This window comes from Delphinapterus leucas, chromosome 7 (assembly GCF_059928025.1).
Source record: "Delphinapterus leucas isolate spDelLeu-1000000601 "Yukka" chromosome 7, BTC_Dleu_Yukka2, whole genome shotgun sequence".
NCBI lineage: Eukaryota > Metazoa > Chordata > Mammalia > Artiodactyla > Monodontidae > Delphinapterus > Delphinapterus leucas.
Genome location: NC_143135.1, coordinates 69,696,433 through 69,712,801, shown reverse-complemented (window position 1 = coordinate 69,712,801; position 16,369 = coordinate 69,696,433). Strand labels below are relative to the sequence as shown.

At 45.5% G+C, this 16,369-nt stretch overlaps 1 protein-coding gene across 1 annotated transcript in view; it reads right to left on the bottom strand.

Annotated features, from left to right (window-relative positions):
* PANX1 (pannexin 1) overlaps positions 1-16,369 on the bottom strand; it is a 44,892-nt gene that overhangs the window by 16,595 nt on the left and 11,928 nt on the right. The window contains exon 2 of the mRNA XM_022561358.3: positions 3,544-3,683. Coding sequence (XP_022417066.1) covers positions 3,544-3,683 — 140 coding nt within the window. The remainder of the gene's footprint in view (positions 1-3,543; positions 3,684-16,369) is intronic.

Below are 16,369 nucleotides of genomic sequence, written 5' to 3'. Positions count from 1 at the left end.
TAATCTAAGGAGGCGGGTTTTTACATGACGGAAGCACAGACAGAGTGAGGAGTAAAGATATGGGAAGACGACACACATCTCCACGTCCACCCTGAATTAAGGACCTCCTGGGTCAACAGTGGGCTCCCCCACTGGACAGCTCTTCTGCTGGGAAGACCCTCTTGGTGCCGAGCTACAGTTCACCAACTGGTAACTTTCACTAACAGGTGAGAGTCTAGATTTCTGAAGCCGCACAAATCAAACCTGTACCTTTTCACATGTGAAAAACACCTGAAATCTGACAGAGGCCATGGGCTCAACCCAGTTGGCCATGGGACTTTGGACAAGGACTTTGGACTTTGGACACTCGCCTGCCGCTGTCCTCCGCATCTGCTCTGTGAAATGAGGAGCCTGGAGGACATGGTCCCAGCCAGCTGAAGATTCATGAGTCCATTGAGTGTGGAGAGGCCAAAAGAAAACCAACAGGAAAAGCTTTCTAAACTTGAAAAAGAATCCAACAACCCAACATTTGGGCATGTACTCAAAAGAACCGAAAGGAGGGACTCGAACAGATATCTATCCACCCATGATCACAGCAGCATTACTCACAAAAGCCAGGAGGTGGAAGCAACTCAAGTAGCCACTGATGGATGAATGGCTAAACAAAATGTGGCGTATACATACAATGGAATATTATTCAGCCTTTAAAAGGAAGAGGATTCCGACGCATGCTACAACACGGGGGGAAACTTGAAAACATTATGCTAAGTGAAATAAGCCAGACACAACAGAACAAATATTATTTGATTCCACTTCTATGAGGTACCTAGAGTAGGCAGACTCAAAGAGACAGAGAGCAGAGTGGTGGTTGCCAGGGTTGGGGAAGCGGAGACAGGGAGTTAGTGTTTAATGAGTTCGGAGTGTCAGTCTGGGAAGACGAAAAGGTTCAGATGGGTGGTGACGATGGCTGCAAAACAACGTGAATGTACTTAATGCCACTGAACTGCACACGTAAAAATGGCTAACACGATGAATCTTACGATGTGTATACTTTCTCACATACACACACCACTTGAAAAGGCATCAATGTGAAAATAAGGCAGCTGTGATTACAGAATCTGGCCTGGCTAAGAAAGTCACACTTATCCAGGTAAGATCCTCCTACCTTATCTGGATCTCCTGTGGGTCTGTTTCTACTTCTGGGTTTTCTCTCGTGCTCTGGTTGTTTTTGATTGAGTGCTGAACATCACAGGTGAAAAACCGGAGCGAGAATCTGAGGCTCTGGAGAAGTTACTTCCTCCAGGGAGGACTGGCTTGTTTCTGCTTCTGGCTGGCAGGTGGACTAGAGACACTGACAATCCCAAATCTTCTTCATTCAGTCGACACTGAAATGCTCTGAACCAAGACTCTAGACTCTATGAGGGCTGGCTGAACTCTGGATCACCCCTCACTCCTCAGCGATGGCCTTTCAAGCCTACGGTGTTGACCATGGTCCTTCCAACTTGGGCTATTCAATCTTTGTCTCCAGCCCTGTGAATCTGGCAAGAACTCTGCTCAGATCCTCAGCCAAACTTCCATGAAAACAAGCTAGACTACCATCACCAGAAAGAGAGCTCCTTCGTCTTTCACTAACATCGAAAACTTAAGCTTGACTACCCACGCTGCTCTACAAGACTTCCCCTCCTATCCTGCAGGGGCAGTGGGAGCCCAGAGAACTGATTCTCATCTTACAGCCAGCAACTAGTCCTGTGACTCCTGGGCGTGACCTCTCAAGGTGTCCTTATCCTCACGTGTAAAATGCATTTGGATCACAATCTTTGAATTTCTTCCTGCTCTAAAGGTTTTGCAGTCTCTAAACATCCCTGCCAACTCTTACATTGGACAATCCCATAATATACATTCTTCTTCTGTGGATCCATCAATCTCCAGCCCGGCCACTGATTACAACTTTCCATTCTCAGAAGACCATTAAAACAGACAGATTTAAATTACAACAGCATGCATTTAGATTTGCAAACAAAGATGTTCAGTTTCTAGAACTGTGCCCATTCATACGGAAGATCCTTATTACTCGCTGCCTGGGCTACTACGTCATGCAAAGTTGATGAGGACCCAACTGATGCTAAGGCCGAAAGCCAAAGAGAAAAGCCCAACCCCAAAGAAGAAAGGAGTCAGTGTAGGGCATCATTGTGCCAAATGGCACGCAATACATAAACATGAGGGAAACAAGCCTGAGTCACAGCAAGGGACTTAAACTGTTCTTTTTAAAAAAGAAGTATGCTGACTGTTCAGCAACAGGTCGAGGCAGGAGAGAGTCAAACAAACATCAGTCTTTGGCTTTTTAGAAGCTAACATACCGGGACTTCCTGGGTGGCGCAGTGGTTAAGAATCCACCTGCCTATGCAGGGGACACGGGTTTGAGCCCTGGTCTGGGAAGATCCCAAATGTCGCGGAGCAACTAAGCCCATGCGCCACAACTACTGAGCCCATGTGCCACATCTACTGAAGCCCACATGCCTAGAGCCCATGCTCTGCAACAAGAGAAGCCACCGCAATGAGAAGCCCACACGCCGCAGCAAAGAATAGCCCCCGCTCGCCACAACTAGAGAAAGCCTGCACGCAGCAACGAAGACCCAACGCAGCCAAAAATAAATAAATAAAATAAAAAATAATAAAAAAAAAAAAGCTAACACACCATGCTTTCCTTGGTGGATGCTGAAGATGCACAAACATTCTATTCATTTGCATGATGAACAAAAGAACCAGTGGCTGAAAGTAATGACAGGCTGAAACAAAGTCCTACTTTCACAAGTATGGAGAAGACCCAGCGGAGCTGCTTCATTGCTCAGAGAACGTCCTGCTGCACAAACCTGCCAACTCTGGCCCAAGTTCCACACTGCCCAGCCTTTGTGAGCCCTGCCTCCACACTCCCCCGACCACGGAGCTGCTGACCTGCTCCTGTTCTCTGCAGGACATTGGTGTCTCCCAGGTAGCATCTCCCCTTCCTTGCAGCATGTGGACCCATCAGAAAGCAAAGGCACGTATTCCAAAAGCTGTGCTGCAATCAATACCCCCAGATGGAATCATCCCTGGGCTTCTCGATGCTGCAGTAACACATGTGCTGGAAGCTACTGACCTCTACGTTGGTCCTTACTTTTTCCAAGAGACCCTGTGTGTGGTGGAATAGGAGCTGGCCGAAGCTCTGAGTCCCAACTCTGCTGTTCTCTAACAAAGCTCACTGAGGCATAAAAAATGTACTGAGAGCCTCATATGGTTGACACCGCTGGGCATCAAGGGTAGAAAGGCCACCGAGACACATGAGGTGCCGGCCACTATGGAGCTAAAATCAAGGAGCGCCTCAGTTTCCCATCTGCTCAAGGAAGGTGCTGGACCAAGTAATCTCTGAGGTTCCTTCTGATTTTAATGTGCTACAGTTTTACGATCTGAGTTACAGCCCTGGTTGGCCACATGCATCCATGTGGCTTTGGACTGGTGCAGCCTCTCTGGGCCTCAGTTCCCGCGTCTGTAAAGCAAACAGGTGAGATTTGCAATGTCCCCAGTTACCTTATGCAGACACAATGGAAGGTTTCCAGAGTCACCCTGCAAGGAGTCCTTCTGCTGGACGGCTGCCCAGCAATAAGAGTCCACGAAGGAGGCCTGACGCCACGAGAAAGAACTAGGGGAGAAGCAGCTTATTTGGGTACCTAAGAAGCAAAAACAGATTGTTCCAAGTAAATGAAAGTGCAGGTGTCTGGACCCCTCCTGCCCCACCCATAATCCCTCCCTCCCTGCCTCAGACTTTCAGGTGTTTGCTAAGTCACCAAACACCACTACACGAGCGAGGCCAGCACCAAAACCAAACCCCCAAGTCTGCAGTAAAGCTGAATATTTGCGAGCTTTCTGGTCAACACTGGTCATGACAGCAGCTTGGGCTCAGGTGGGGAAAAACCCTTGAAAGAAGTGAAACCATCATAAAGGAAAAGTGCAAAGGAAACACGCTGAGTTGGTTTAATTTGGGGTGAGGATTGAGAGAAAGGAGAGCGTTATAGGGCGGGGAGTAGGAAGCGAGGAGGAGAGTCAATGCAGAAAATTGAACCAGAAAAGGAGTCCTTTTTAGAGCAAAGAAACAAAGGACATTCAGCCTGAGGACGAGAAGCCTGATGGAACATTTGGTAATACACCACTGGACGGCAAATCGACCGTTTTCCAACTCCTCTAAGAAGAAAGAAGGCACAGGCCCAAACTGCAGTCCAAGTGGTTTCCACTCAGAAGGCAGATGCTCCAAACTGCAAGCCTGCAGGCAGGGAGATGGGCGTGGGATGGGAAACCAGGAGCGCTGGGTCCCACTCGAGGCTCTGCCGTTAACTTGCTCTTCTGGGAAGGAGCTCTGGACCTCGGTTTTCTCCTCTGCAAACTGAGAACTACATCGCTCCGCAAAGGCTACCGTTACTACCTGGAAGATTCTTCATGCCCCTGAGTGCCTCCCGACTCACATGGGTCACCGTGGAAAACAGGCCAATAGGACTTTCAGGGTGCAGGGCTGAAGCCGTGTCTCCCCTCCTTGCCAGCAGGCAGAGGGCCTGGTAGTGAGCCTGTCCTGATAGCCCTGAGCCCAGCCCCACTCCCCTGCCCCATCAAGCAGGTACAGGAACATGTGTCCCTTCCAGGCACAGGGACCAGCTGCTGGGGGACAGCTGACACACTCTCTTCCACAGCCTGCACAGCGGGAGAGTGCCAAGTGCCTGGGCACTGATGTTAGCTGCATCTGAACCTAACTCTGACCCTCACAGCCGGCTGACCTCAGGTCACTTACTTACAAAGCCAGGGATCTCCAAATGGGGATGACGTTAATGTCTAGATTCTGAGTAGTGTTACCTGGTTCCCGGCAGTTGTACACGGCACATCCTTCTGTACCAAGTGGCTAGCAGATTCTGTTACAGCTTCAAAGATGGAGGAGGGGGTGCCCACCATTCTCCCTCCCACCCTGCAGAGAGGACAGGACAGTAGGAAGACACTGAGCTGGACTTCCCTGGTCCCTTTATGAGGGACATAAAAAGCCTCAAAGGGTCGCCCTCCTCTGGTGAGGGGTCGGCCTTTATACTTGTGACAGGAGAGGGTGGTGATGGGTATGTTGTCTGGAGAGTAGATTCTTGTGGTGAAGGGGGTGCAACAGGCCAGGCTCTGAGTACTCCCTCTTTTCATCAGGTGCCTTTATGCCCACAGACGTCAAGAAGGGACTCCTCAGAGCCCTTGGAGATGACTGTGAAAAGTCACACACTTTCTGAAAGCATCCTCTAATAGGGTAACTTCTTGCCAACCAGGAATGGTTTAAATATGAGTTGGGGGTGGGAAAGACATTTAAGGTCCCTTCCAACTCTTATCCCATTAAACTTGAGTTCTTACGTTTTATAAAAAATAGAGCAATCAGGATAGCACAGGACCCCGGGGCTAGCCTCACTCTGCTCTTGCATCAGTATTCCTCTGTTAAATGCTTCTAATGAGGTCCGGACACCAAGGCTTACTGGGCATAAAACAGCAGATACTGTAAGAAGGACAGACAGGCCCCAGGTTATAGATGGATGGTTTCTGGCAAGATGCATGCTTAGCAGCATCTGTCCAAACACATTCTCCTGAAAAGGGACAATGCTGTTAGGATTTCATGGAAACCCGTCTGGCCTGTAGTCCTCGTGCATGTAGCCAGCATCTAGTAACCTTCTTTCCATAGGAAAAGTGCTTCAAGTTGTCCTGGGACGTCAGGGGCCTCCCCCAGGGCAGTGATGGAAACTGCTGGAGCATAAATAACTCAACTTTTTCACACCAAAGCTTTTGCAAACGAAGAAGAAAGGAAATTTAACAGAGTCTACAGACAGAGGTTGAGCACACGTTGAGCTCCTAAGTAAATATTCTTCATCTGGAATGGAAGATGAGAAGAAAAGACAACCAATATTCACAGGACACCACGCCACCTTTAAATCATTACATTACCTCGTTTAAACCTCACAACCAAATCGAGGGAGGGGAATAGACAGATAGATAGGTCTTATCTTCATTTTACCCTGGAGGAAACCGAAGCTCACAGTAATTCAGCAATCCCTCAGCCGAGGAAGTCAGTGGTAGCATCAGAATTTGAATGTGTATCTAACTCTCAGTCTCTTAAAATGCTCCTCTCTGGACCAGTCACTCCAACAAGGCCGAGCTGGAGGAGGTCCCGGGAGCCTGGTGGAGCAGGGTGGTTTGAACACACGGTTACTCCAACTAACCAGCACGGGCAGAGCTTCCTAGCAAGGGTCAAGGTCAAATCTGAGAAAAGGAGCAGATCAAGCCCCGGGTATTGGATATTCCCAGGCCAGAAACAGGAAACAAAGGAAGTCAAGAACCAGGCAGGGGCAGGAGTAAAGGGAGGGACCTGCAGGAGGTCCAAGCGGGAGGGTGCAGGGACCTGCCCGAGCTGGGCTGTGCAGACCTACACCTTCCCCCAGGGCCTGACAGCCTAGCCTGGCCTAAAAGCACATGTCAGGAGGCTCAGCTGCAGCCATGCGGCTAGGATGTTCGGGACCTGGACCATCGTGATTCATCTCCAAATGTTAACTCCACATCCTTTATCTCATTTACTCTTCAAAATGATATTGGGGGGTGATGATTTTGTAACGGATAAAAATGTCGAAATTACTATGTTGCGCACCAGGGACTAGCACGGTGTTGTAGGTCAATTGTACTTCACAAACAAACAAGCTCATAGAAAAAGAGATCAGATTTGTGGTTACCAGAGGTGGAAGATGGGGGGGGGGGCGGGGGAACTGGATGAAGGCTGTCAAATGTACAAACTTCCGGCTATAAGGTAAATAACTGTTAGGGACGTAACGTGCCACATGACACATATAATGACCACTGCTGTACGTTCTATATGAAAGTGGTGAAGAGAGCAAATCCTAAGAGTTCTCATCACAAAGAAAAATTGTTTTTCCTTTTATTTTGTATCTGTATGAGACAATGGGTGTTCACTAAACGTACTGTGGTGATCATTTCAGGATGCATGTAAGTCAAATCATTACCCTGTGCACCTTAAACTTATACAGTGCTCTCTGTTAATGATACCTCAGTAAAACTGGAAGAAAAAACCAATAATTTTGGGAGGTAAACAGGTGTTTTATATATTTTCCTAGCAGTCTTCCAGTAAGGAGAGCTTCTGGTCTCTTTCGTCCACCTTTTTAAACTGTTGCCAGATCATTCACCCTCAAGCTCAGTTCTGATCTTGACACTCCCTTGGCTCAACATTCTTTCATTGGTTCCCCGTTACCCAGAAGACAAATCCAAACCGATGCTCCAGTCCAACCCAATTATTGCTGTGGCTTGCACAGGCCCCATCTGCTCCTAAATCTGTGCCTTTCCTCACATCAATCCCTCTGCCCGGGGGGCCCTCTCTCCAATACTTGTTAAAGTCAATGCCCCTCCATGTCCACCTCCATGGCCCATCCTTCAAAGCCCAGCTCAGATATCACCCTCTGCATGAAACTGTCCCCACTCAACTCCCAGAGCCCTTTAAAGCCATCACAGACAGAGAATCACCTTCAACCATGTTGTACAGACATGCACGTCTTATCTCCTCTAGTAATATCTCAACGCTTGACTAGCAGAGTGAACATACACACACACACACACACTCTCTCTCTCTCTCTCTCTCTCCCCCTCGCTCTCTCTCTCTCTATTTCCCTCCCTCCCTCCCTCTCAACTTCATAGAGCACCCTGTATCAAATAAATAACACCTGTCTGAGTGCTTTAAACGTTCCCAAGTACTATGATAAATAGTATCTCAACTAACAGTCAAGTCTCCCTGTCAGATACCACTATCCCAGCTGAGGAAACAGAGTCCCTAATCCACAGTGATCCTCCAGCCTGGGTCCCATGCCCTTTCCACTCCGCTCTGCCACATGTTGGCTGAATGAGGGCACTCTGATTTCTAGGGAGTAGCTTTAAGTGAGATCTGCATCGCCTTTCACAACTGTACAGAAACCAAGAAATAAGTTTTGGCTTTACACCAAGAACAATACCACTGCTTCTGTCCAGCTGAGAGTGCAGACAGAGCTGTGGGCTTTCCATACGTGTCTGGCCGGATAGAACGAAAGATCATGGGCAGGAAACGTGCTCCGGGGGCTCCGTGGCAGCAGCTGCAACATCTGCTAACAAGTGACCCACGTCACGGACGTCCCTCCACCCACTCTCCGGGCCCCGGTCTGGAGCCTAGGGCGCGGGTCACCCCTTCTCCTAAGTGTCAGCCCAGCTAAAACCTGTTCCTGTACCACAGACGCAGCTGGTGGAGAACCAGAGGGTAACACAGCCTGAGGGGAGACAGGACGGGAGCCAGGGAGGTGGGCCAGCCCAGCAGCTTCTCCGTGGCACCAACACTAGCTAGTGCAAGGCTCTCTGTTCCTGGTCCAACCCATCCAGAGGGGCTTTGGCCTCGTTTTGCTGTCCCTCTTTTTTTGATAAGCTTTCTTTTCATTCTTCTCATTATTATCACCCAGTTGGTTAGGAGGGCCCACATCTGAAGGGCTGTGAGTTCTGAGCCAGCCCCTAGCATCTTCTGACAAACATATGCATCCTCCCTCCCCGGGTGTTGTGTGGGAATAAGTTATCTGCGTTGCTTCTGCATTTAAATGCTACATGCAACTGTCAGGGTAGTGCAGGAATCAGGCTTCCTGAGAAGTTAATGCAACTCACCAAAATCGCAAGTTTAACAACACACCAATAGAAAGATCTAGTTAACTGCCTGGGAGGACATTAGAGGAATTTTCAAACGGAAGAGATTCTAACCTGGTAACCAGCACAGTGAAGAGAGTGAAGGGGCAGCAGAAGCAAGAAAAAGGAACCACCCCTTGTTGTGTACTCTGACCCCATTTTAAAATGGGGAAAGTGAGGATTTCGTGACTAGTGCGTTATAGAGATGGGGTATCAACCCAGGTTTCCATCTTTACCTTCCAAACACGAGGAAGAGGAGGCAAGAAGCACAGGTTATTGAAGAAAGTTGGGTCAGAGAAGGTCGAAAGAGAAGGAGGGAGACAGGAAAGTTTCTCTGAACAAAAGAGTAAGTCCTGGGCTTGCTGTTTCTGGGAGGCAGAAAGGGAACACAGCAGTCATTACTATCGATAGAATATTTTAAAAGTTTGCAAAATGTTTTTATTTTGCAAAACTAAAACTCAGTTCTATTTCACTTTAATGTAAATGATACACATACACACACCATTCACACACATATATACACATACCCAGGGGATCCAGGTAGGTCATAATACAACCTATGAAGCACTGAATTTGAAAGTTCTTGCTATATTTTAAGGTTGCCAAAAAAGTTGAAAACAACTGTATTATAAACTCTCAAGTTCAATGGGAATAATCACATAGAAAGGGACCCTGATTGTGTGGTAGAGAAAGAGATGGGTAGTGGTCAGCGCTTAAAAATAAACATGAAATAGTAACAAGAACTCATAAGGATGAAACAGGCCTGAATCTGTTTCAAGCACCTTCGACACCAACATAAGACCAAATGAAGTCTGTCCCAAAGGATCGCTTCTTGCCGTATACTCAGAGAGCCCAACCCTGATAAAATAGAGTAAAATTCCAAGAATCTCAGGACTACTTCTCTCTCTAAAAAAGAAACAAATTCCTCCCCTTTCACCTCTCCAGGCGACTTCAAACCAACCTCTAGCTTCAAACACAAGCAAATAAATAAAGTCCCAAATGGTCCATTCTTGCCTTCACTTTTGCTTTGCGGGAACTGACCCCACGGCACAGGTGTTTTAAACCAGTGTGAAAATATGTAAGTACTCTCTGTAGCCCAAACTGAAAAAACTGAATTGGAATGATAGTTTTCTTTTCCTTTAAACCAAGTTGATTCACCAGTTCTCTTTTTTCCCACAGCTAAGCCTGGCTTTTAAAGACAACCCAACCAGAGCTAATATCTGTTCCTTGATAAGATGGGCATAATCTAGTTTTATCTTCTAAATGAGACCCAAGAAGTCCCCAGATACTTCACTACCCATCCCAAACAATAAACTGTTTGGCATTTCTGCATTAATAGTTTTCTGCTTCAGACAAAGGCCCATCAGTGCACAATGCTCTCACGTATGGAGGGGAATAACAGCCCGGACCACATGGTCCAGGATTTGTGACTACAGGGCAGAAAGCCAAGGGAACATACAGTTAAGGTGGCGAGCCTCCGATGGAAACTGCAGGGCTCCTTTAATTCAGTCAAGAATGATGGCGTAAACAATATAATATTACACAGCCTGCTAAGTGCAAGAGCGGAAGTGAAAAGGGAGCTAGACAGGGACCGCAGCTTGAAGGAACCACGAGGCCAGCACTATACCCAGAAGAACAGACTAGACAACTAAGCAGCGGTTTGAAGTGTCGCTTTCCTGAGGTGGAGAATCCAGTCCCTTAGTACATGCAGAACGTCTAGACCACACAAAGGAAGAACTTGCATTAATCCATGTAAAACCTGACAACTGTCCAGTGAATAAAGTTTCAATGACCTGGGTACCAGGGGAAAAAGATATGAGAACTTAATGTTCTAGTAAAGATGCAAAAAAAAGTACTCAATGTATTTAAATGTTATTATTTTTTAAATTTTCATCATCTGAGATTAACTAGTTCAAACATACAGAAAATTACAGAAAATAATATAACAGATACCTAGGGGTTTAAAACAATATTGACATTTTGCTTTGTTTACCTCATCTCTTTTTTAAAATTAAACATTTTATTTTGAATTATTTTCAGACCTATAGAAAAGTTACAAGAATATTACAACGATATTCAGCTATAAAAAAGAAGGAAATCCTGCAATTTGTGTCAACATGGATGGACCTTGAGGGCATTATGTTTAGTGAAATAAATTAGACAGAGAAAGACAAATAGTTCTGATCTTATTTATATGTTTTATCTAATAGAACTGAACTCACTGAGACAGAAAACAGATTGGTAGTTGACAGAGGCCGGGCATGGTGGGGTGAGGGAAATGGGTAAAGGTGGTCAAAAGGTAAAAACTTCCAGTTATAAGATATATAAATTCTGGGATGTAACGTCAGCACAGTGCCTATAGTTAACCATACCGTATGGTATATTTGAAAGCTAAGCAAGTAGATCTTTAAAGTTCTCATCATAAGAAAAAAAATATAACTATTTGAGGTGATGATATTAATGAAATTTACTGTGGTGATCATTTCACAATAGATACATATATCAATTCATTATGTTGCACACCTTAAACTTATGCAATGTTATGTGTCAATTACAGCTCAATAAAACTGGAAAAAATAAATAAAATGTGTAAACATACAAAATAGAGCATCACCATAAAAAATAATTTTACAATGAAATACCACATTGTCAACATTCTGCCACACATCCTCCTTTTATACACATGTATGTATAACATATACCTTTTTTCTGAACCACTTGCAGAGGTTATGACCCTTTCCTCTCAAAGTGTATATCTTCTAAAATAAGATATTCTCTTACGTAACCCAGTCCAATTACCAAATTAAAAGCAGCAACAAAAAAACGAAAACACTACTGCTATCTATATTCAGATTTCGCGAACTATCCTTTACGGCAATTTTTTTTCCCCTCTACTCAGGATCAAATCCCGCACCACACACAGTGCATTCAGATGTCATATCTCTCTAGTTGCTTTATCCTGGGAGGGTTCCACAACCCTTCTCTGTCATTCAAGACCCTAACGTGTGAAGAGCACTGGCCCTCTGTTTTGTGCGACACCCCTTCATTTGTGTTTGTTGTTTCTCCATACTCTGATCTAGGTTCTGCATCATTGGCAGGGATCCCAATAAGGGAAGGGTTGTTGGTCATCCACAGGACACCCCCGGAGGCGCCTGACAACAGTTTCCCCCATGACAGGTAAGGTCACCTATGATGGTCACTTGGTTAAGGTGCCTTCTGCCAGGGCTCTGCTGTAAAAGTGCCTTTTTCCCTTGAGAAATAAGTGGTCTATGGGGAGACGACCCTCCTAGACTGTAAGTATTCTGTTCCCCAACAAGCTTTCATCCAGTGGTGAATCAAATACTTCAACTGTGGTTGCAAAGTGAAGATTTTCCAACTTTATTCTTCCCTCTACATTTATTAGCTGGCATTTTACTACAAAAAGGAACTTCACCTTCCCCACATTTTTTTCTTTTTTAGCATAAACATGGACTCAGGTAGTCTTTTGTTTTTCAATATTTTATAATCCGTTACTTTTATTTATTTTGATGCTTAAATTGTTTCAAACTAGCTCCTGTACCTAATATGTTCCCTTTGGTTTTGAGCACTTCCATACTTCCTGGCACAAAATGTTCTGGGCTTATCTTGTACTTTCCCTGCCCCAGCCCTACAATTGGCCATTTCTCCAACGAACCTTCAGTTCCTTTAGTCGGTAAAAAAAAAAAAAAAAAAAAAAAATTTAATAAATTTATTTATTTAATTTTTGGCTGCACTGGGTCCTCGTTGTTGCGTGCGGGCTTTCTCTAGTTTTGGCGAGTGGGGGGCTACTCTTCGTTGCAGTGTGCAGGCCTCTCATGCGGTGGCTTCTCTTGTTGCGGAGCACGGGCTCTAGGCTCGCCGGCTTCAGTAGTTGCAGCACGCAGGCTCAGTAGTTGTGGCTCACAGGCTCTAGAGCGCAGGCTCAGTAGTTGTGGTGCATGGGCTTAGTTGCTCCGCAGCATGCGGGATCTTCCCGGACCAAGGCTCGAACCCGTGTCCCGTGTCCCCTGCATTGGCAGGCGGATTCTTAACCACTGCGCCACCAGGGAAGTCCCGGTAATAAAATTTTAAAACGAAGATTTGCACGCTAGCTGTGCTCACTGCTACTGAGATGTCATTGCTCCCAGGCCCTTTCAGACACAGATAGGAAATCTATTTGTGTGTGTGTGAGTTTATGATGAGACTTCTAATTCCAATCCAACACCACTGGGATCTTCCTTGTCTTCCCTCATTCCATGTTTGTATCCTCCTTTCATTTAGACCCTTAGTTCCCAAATACATCAACATAGTTACTCATTGGCTCAATCCTAAAAATTCACACAAAATAATTTCAGAACTTTTAGGGACTTCCTTGGTGGCACAGTCGTTAGGAATCCGCCTGCCAATGCAGGGGACACAGGTTCGATCGCTGGTCCGGGAAGATCCCACATGCTGCAGAGCAACTAAGCCCGTGCACCAGGACTGCTGAGCCCGCACGCCGCAACTACTGAAGCCCACACGCTCTGGGCCCCGTGTGCTGCAACTACTAAAGCCTGCGCACCTAGAGCCTGTGCTCCACAACAAGAGAAGCTACCGCAAGGAGAAGGCTGTGCACCCAACGAAGAGTAGCATCCCCCGCTGTAACTAGAGAAAGCCCGCACGCAGCAATGAAGACCCAATGCAGCCAAAAATATCAATAAATAATAATAATAATTTCAGAATTTTTAAAGCAAAGACATCTTCTGGTATTCGTTTTAAAAGGTTCACTCTGGATGCTATGTCAAAAACTGGCCATTCAGGGTCAAGAACCGAAGTAGAGACCAGTCAGGAATCTATTGCAATAGTCCAAGTGACATAAAAAAGAATGAAATAATGCCATTTGCAGCGACATGGATGGACCTAGAGATTGTCATACTGAGTGAAGTAAGTCAGACAGAGAAAGACAAATATGATACCGCTTATATGTGGACTCTAAAAACATTTATAAAACAGAAGTAGAGTCACAGATGTAGAAAACAAATCTATGGTTACCAAGGGGGAAGGGGGGGAGGGATAAATTGGGAGATTGGGACTGACATATACACACTACTATATATCAAACAGATAACTAATAAGAACCTACTGTATAGTACAGGGAACTCTACTCAATACTCTGTAATGACCTATATGGGAAAAGAATCTAAAAAAGAGTGTATATATGTATATGCATAGCTGAGTCACTTTGCTGTATAGCAGAAACTAACACAACATTGTAAATCAACTATACTCTAATAAGAATTAATTTAAAAATAATAAAAATAACGATAACACAAATAAAAAAAAATAGTCCAGATGAGAGAGAGTATGAAGAAATAGTCACAGCACACGTCTGCCCGAAGTCTCTTCCATCACCTCTAGGTCCTAGCCTGGTCCAGGGCAAAGGTTTTGCTTCTATAAAATGAAGATTAACACAAAAGGTAGATGAAAGGTAAAAAGGGAAATTAATACAAACATCTCTGCTATAACACAATTTGTGTATTTAAAAAAAAAAGTAATATTCTGCAAAATCACTAAAATAACAGAGCTATGGAGTATACAGGATTGAGGCAGATCACTCCAAGTCTCTGCAGATTTTGTACCTAGAGCACTAATCAAACAGCAACCATCCTGATTAAAAACACAGTAGTGTGGGCTTCCCTGGTGGCGCAGTGGTTGAGAGTCCGCCTGCCGATGCAGGGGACACGGGTTCGTGTCCCGGTCCGGGAATATCCCACATGCCGCGGAGCGGCTGGGCCCGTGAGCCATGGCCGCTGAGCCTGCGCGTCCGGAGCCTGTGCTCCGCAACGGGAGAGGCCACAACAGTGAGAGGCCCGCGTACCACAAAAAAAAAACAAAAAAAACCACAGTAGTGTGATGGAGGGTGTGTAAGAAAAGCTGCTGAGTTCTGCACCCAAGGAAAAAAGGGAAACACACAAAGACCAGACAGAACCGCGTGATAGCACCTCCAGAACAGGGCATTTGACCAATGTGCAGCCAAGAGGAAGAGCATGGGGTTAATGGGCATCATGTGCGCCATATTCCTCTGAAGCTTTCTTCATCCAGATCTTCTTCCTTGGTGGCACAAATCACTCACATGCTGAAAAAAAGTATATGAACCAATGTGACTCACACATGATATTGGTATTCCCCATACACTAATCACATATAAGCTACTGTCCATCACAGAATCACCAAGAACAGATGTCATTTACTAAATACTACGAGTAGATAGGAATTAGATGCTCTCACTCAATCGAATAAAAGAGCTGTGAACTAGTTATCATTTAGTGTCATTTGTCAGATGCGGAAACAGAGGCTCAGAGGGGTTAAGCAACTTCCAGAGGCAGACAGCTAATACTCGGTGTAGGTTCCATACAATCCCAAGTGTGTGGCCCTCCTCTTTCCCCAATATGATGACACCCTGAGAACAAGTGACCAGGGGAAAGAGAAGGTGGAGGCGGGGCGGAGTGGAGAAGGACAGGCGCTGTGGACAGCAAGGCCAGCCAGTAACACAAGCAGAGCAGGAAAGGGCCAGAGACCTAATTTGTGCGAAACAACATGGAAGTCCAGTTAGGAGTGGGGAAGGGATTTTAGCCTAAAGGGAAAAAATTAGGTACATCTATAAGAAGAGGTTCTAGAATCTCTATTTCCTGAATATTGCTTTAAGATCCCATTATATCCAACAGTTATTAAGTTTTCTCTTTTACTTGCTAGTAAGTTACTTAACCTCTCTGAACCTAATATTTCTTGTTTGCAAAACCTCATAGAATTCCTATAAAGATTAGTGAAACATCTACCACAGCGCAAGGAGATAGTAAGAACTCAATAAATGGTAGCTGTTTTTACTTCTATGCAGCCGGCACACCATGGTAAGCTCTGGAGATACAAAGATGTACGGTTCCTTTGTCACATCCTGTATTATTTTCTTCAGTGCACTTATAATTATTTGAATTTCACCGTTCTTACTGGTTTACCTGTTTGTCTTATCTTCTACAAATCTTGAACATACGCATTGTTAAAGCCGGCCTTGGATAATCGGGATTTGAGATTTAACGGGGCCCCAGCCTGAAACTAGACCCAACTTTGTTAAGTCCTTTTGTATCACCTCTCCCTCAAAGTTGCCTTTTAAGAGCTAGATCTTGTAGTTCCTGCAACAAAGAAATCCTATTGTGTTGCAGAAGGCCTTGAGTGTCTAAATTTGGTATTTAATGCCACAGAGCCTTTGTGCCAGCAGCATACCAAAACAAGCCAAGGACCTTGCTCTCCCCAAGGGCTGTTCCTTCTGTTTCTCTTATGGTACAACAGAGCACAGCTGTTCTCCCGAAGGTATGCAGACCTCGATGGCGTTGCGCTCCAGCCAAGAAGCATTTATTGGGCATGATACCACGGGGGATTCAAAGACAAAGAAAGCGTGGTCCCTGTCCTCCTTGCAGTGCAGGAGGAGGCCAAGAATATGAACCACTAATGATAACAAACAAAAAAATTGCCTAAGGTAATGGCTGAGCCATGGCAGACTTTCATACCTGAAGGGAGGAGAGGAGAAAACCCAGGCTGGGAAAGAGCATGAGAAAGGCTCGGAGTCTTTAAAGTTCACCGCATGTTACGAAGGGGAGCACAGCACTGTGCCTGGAACAGAGTC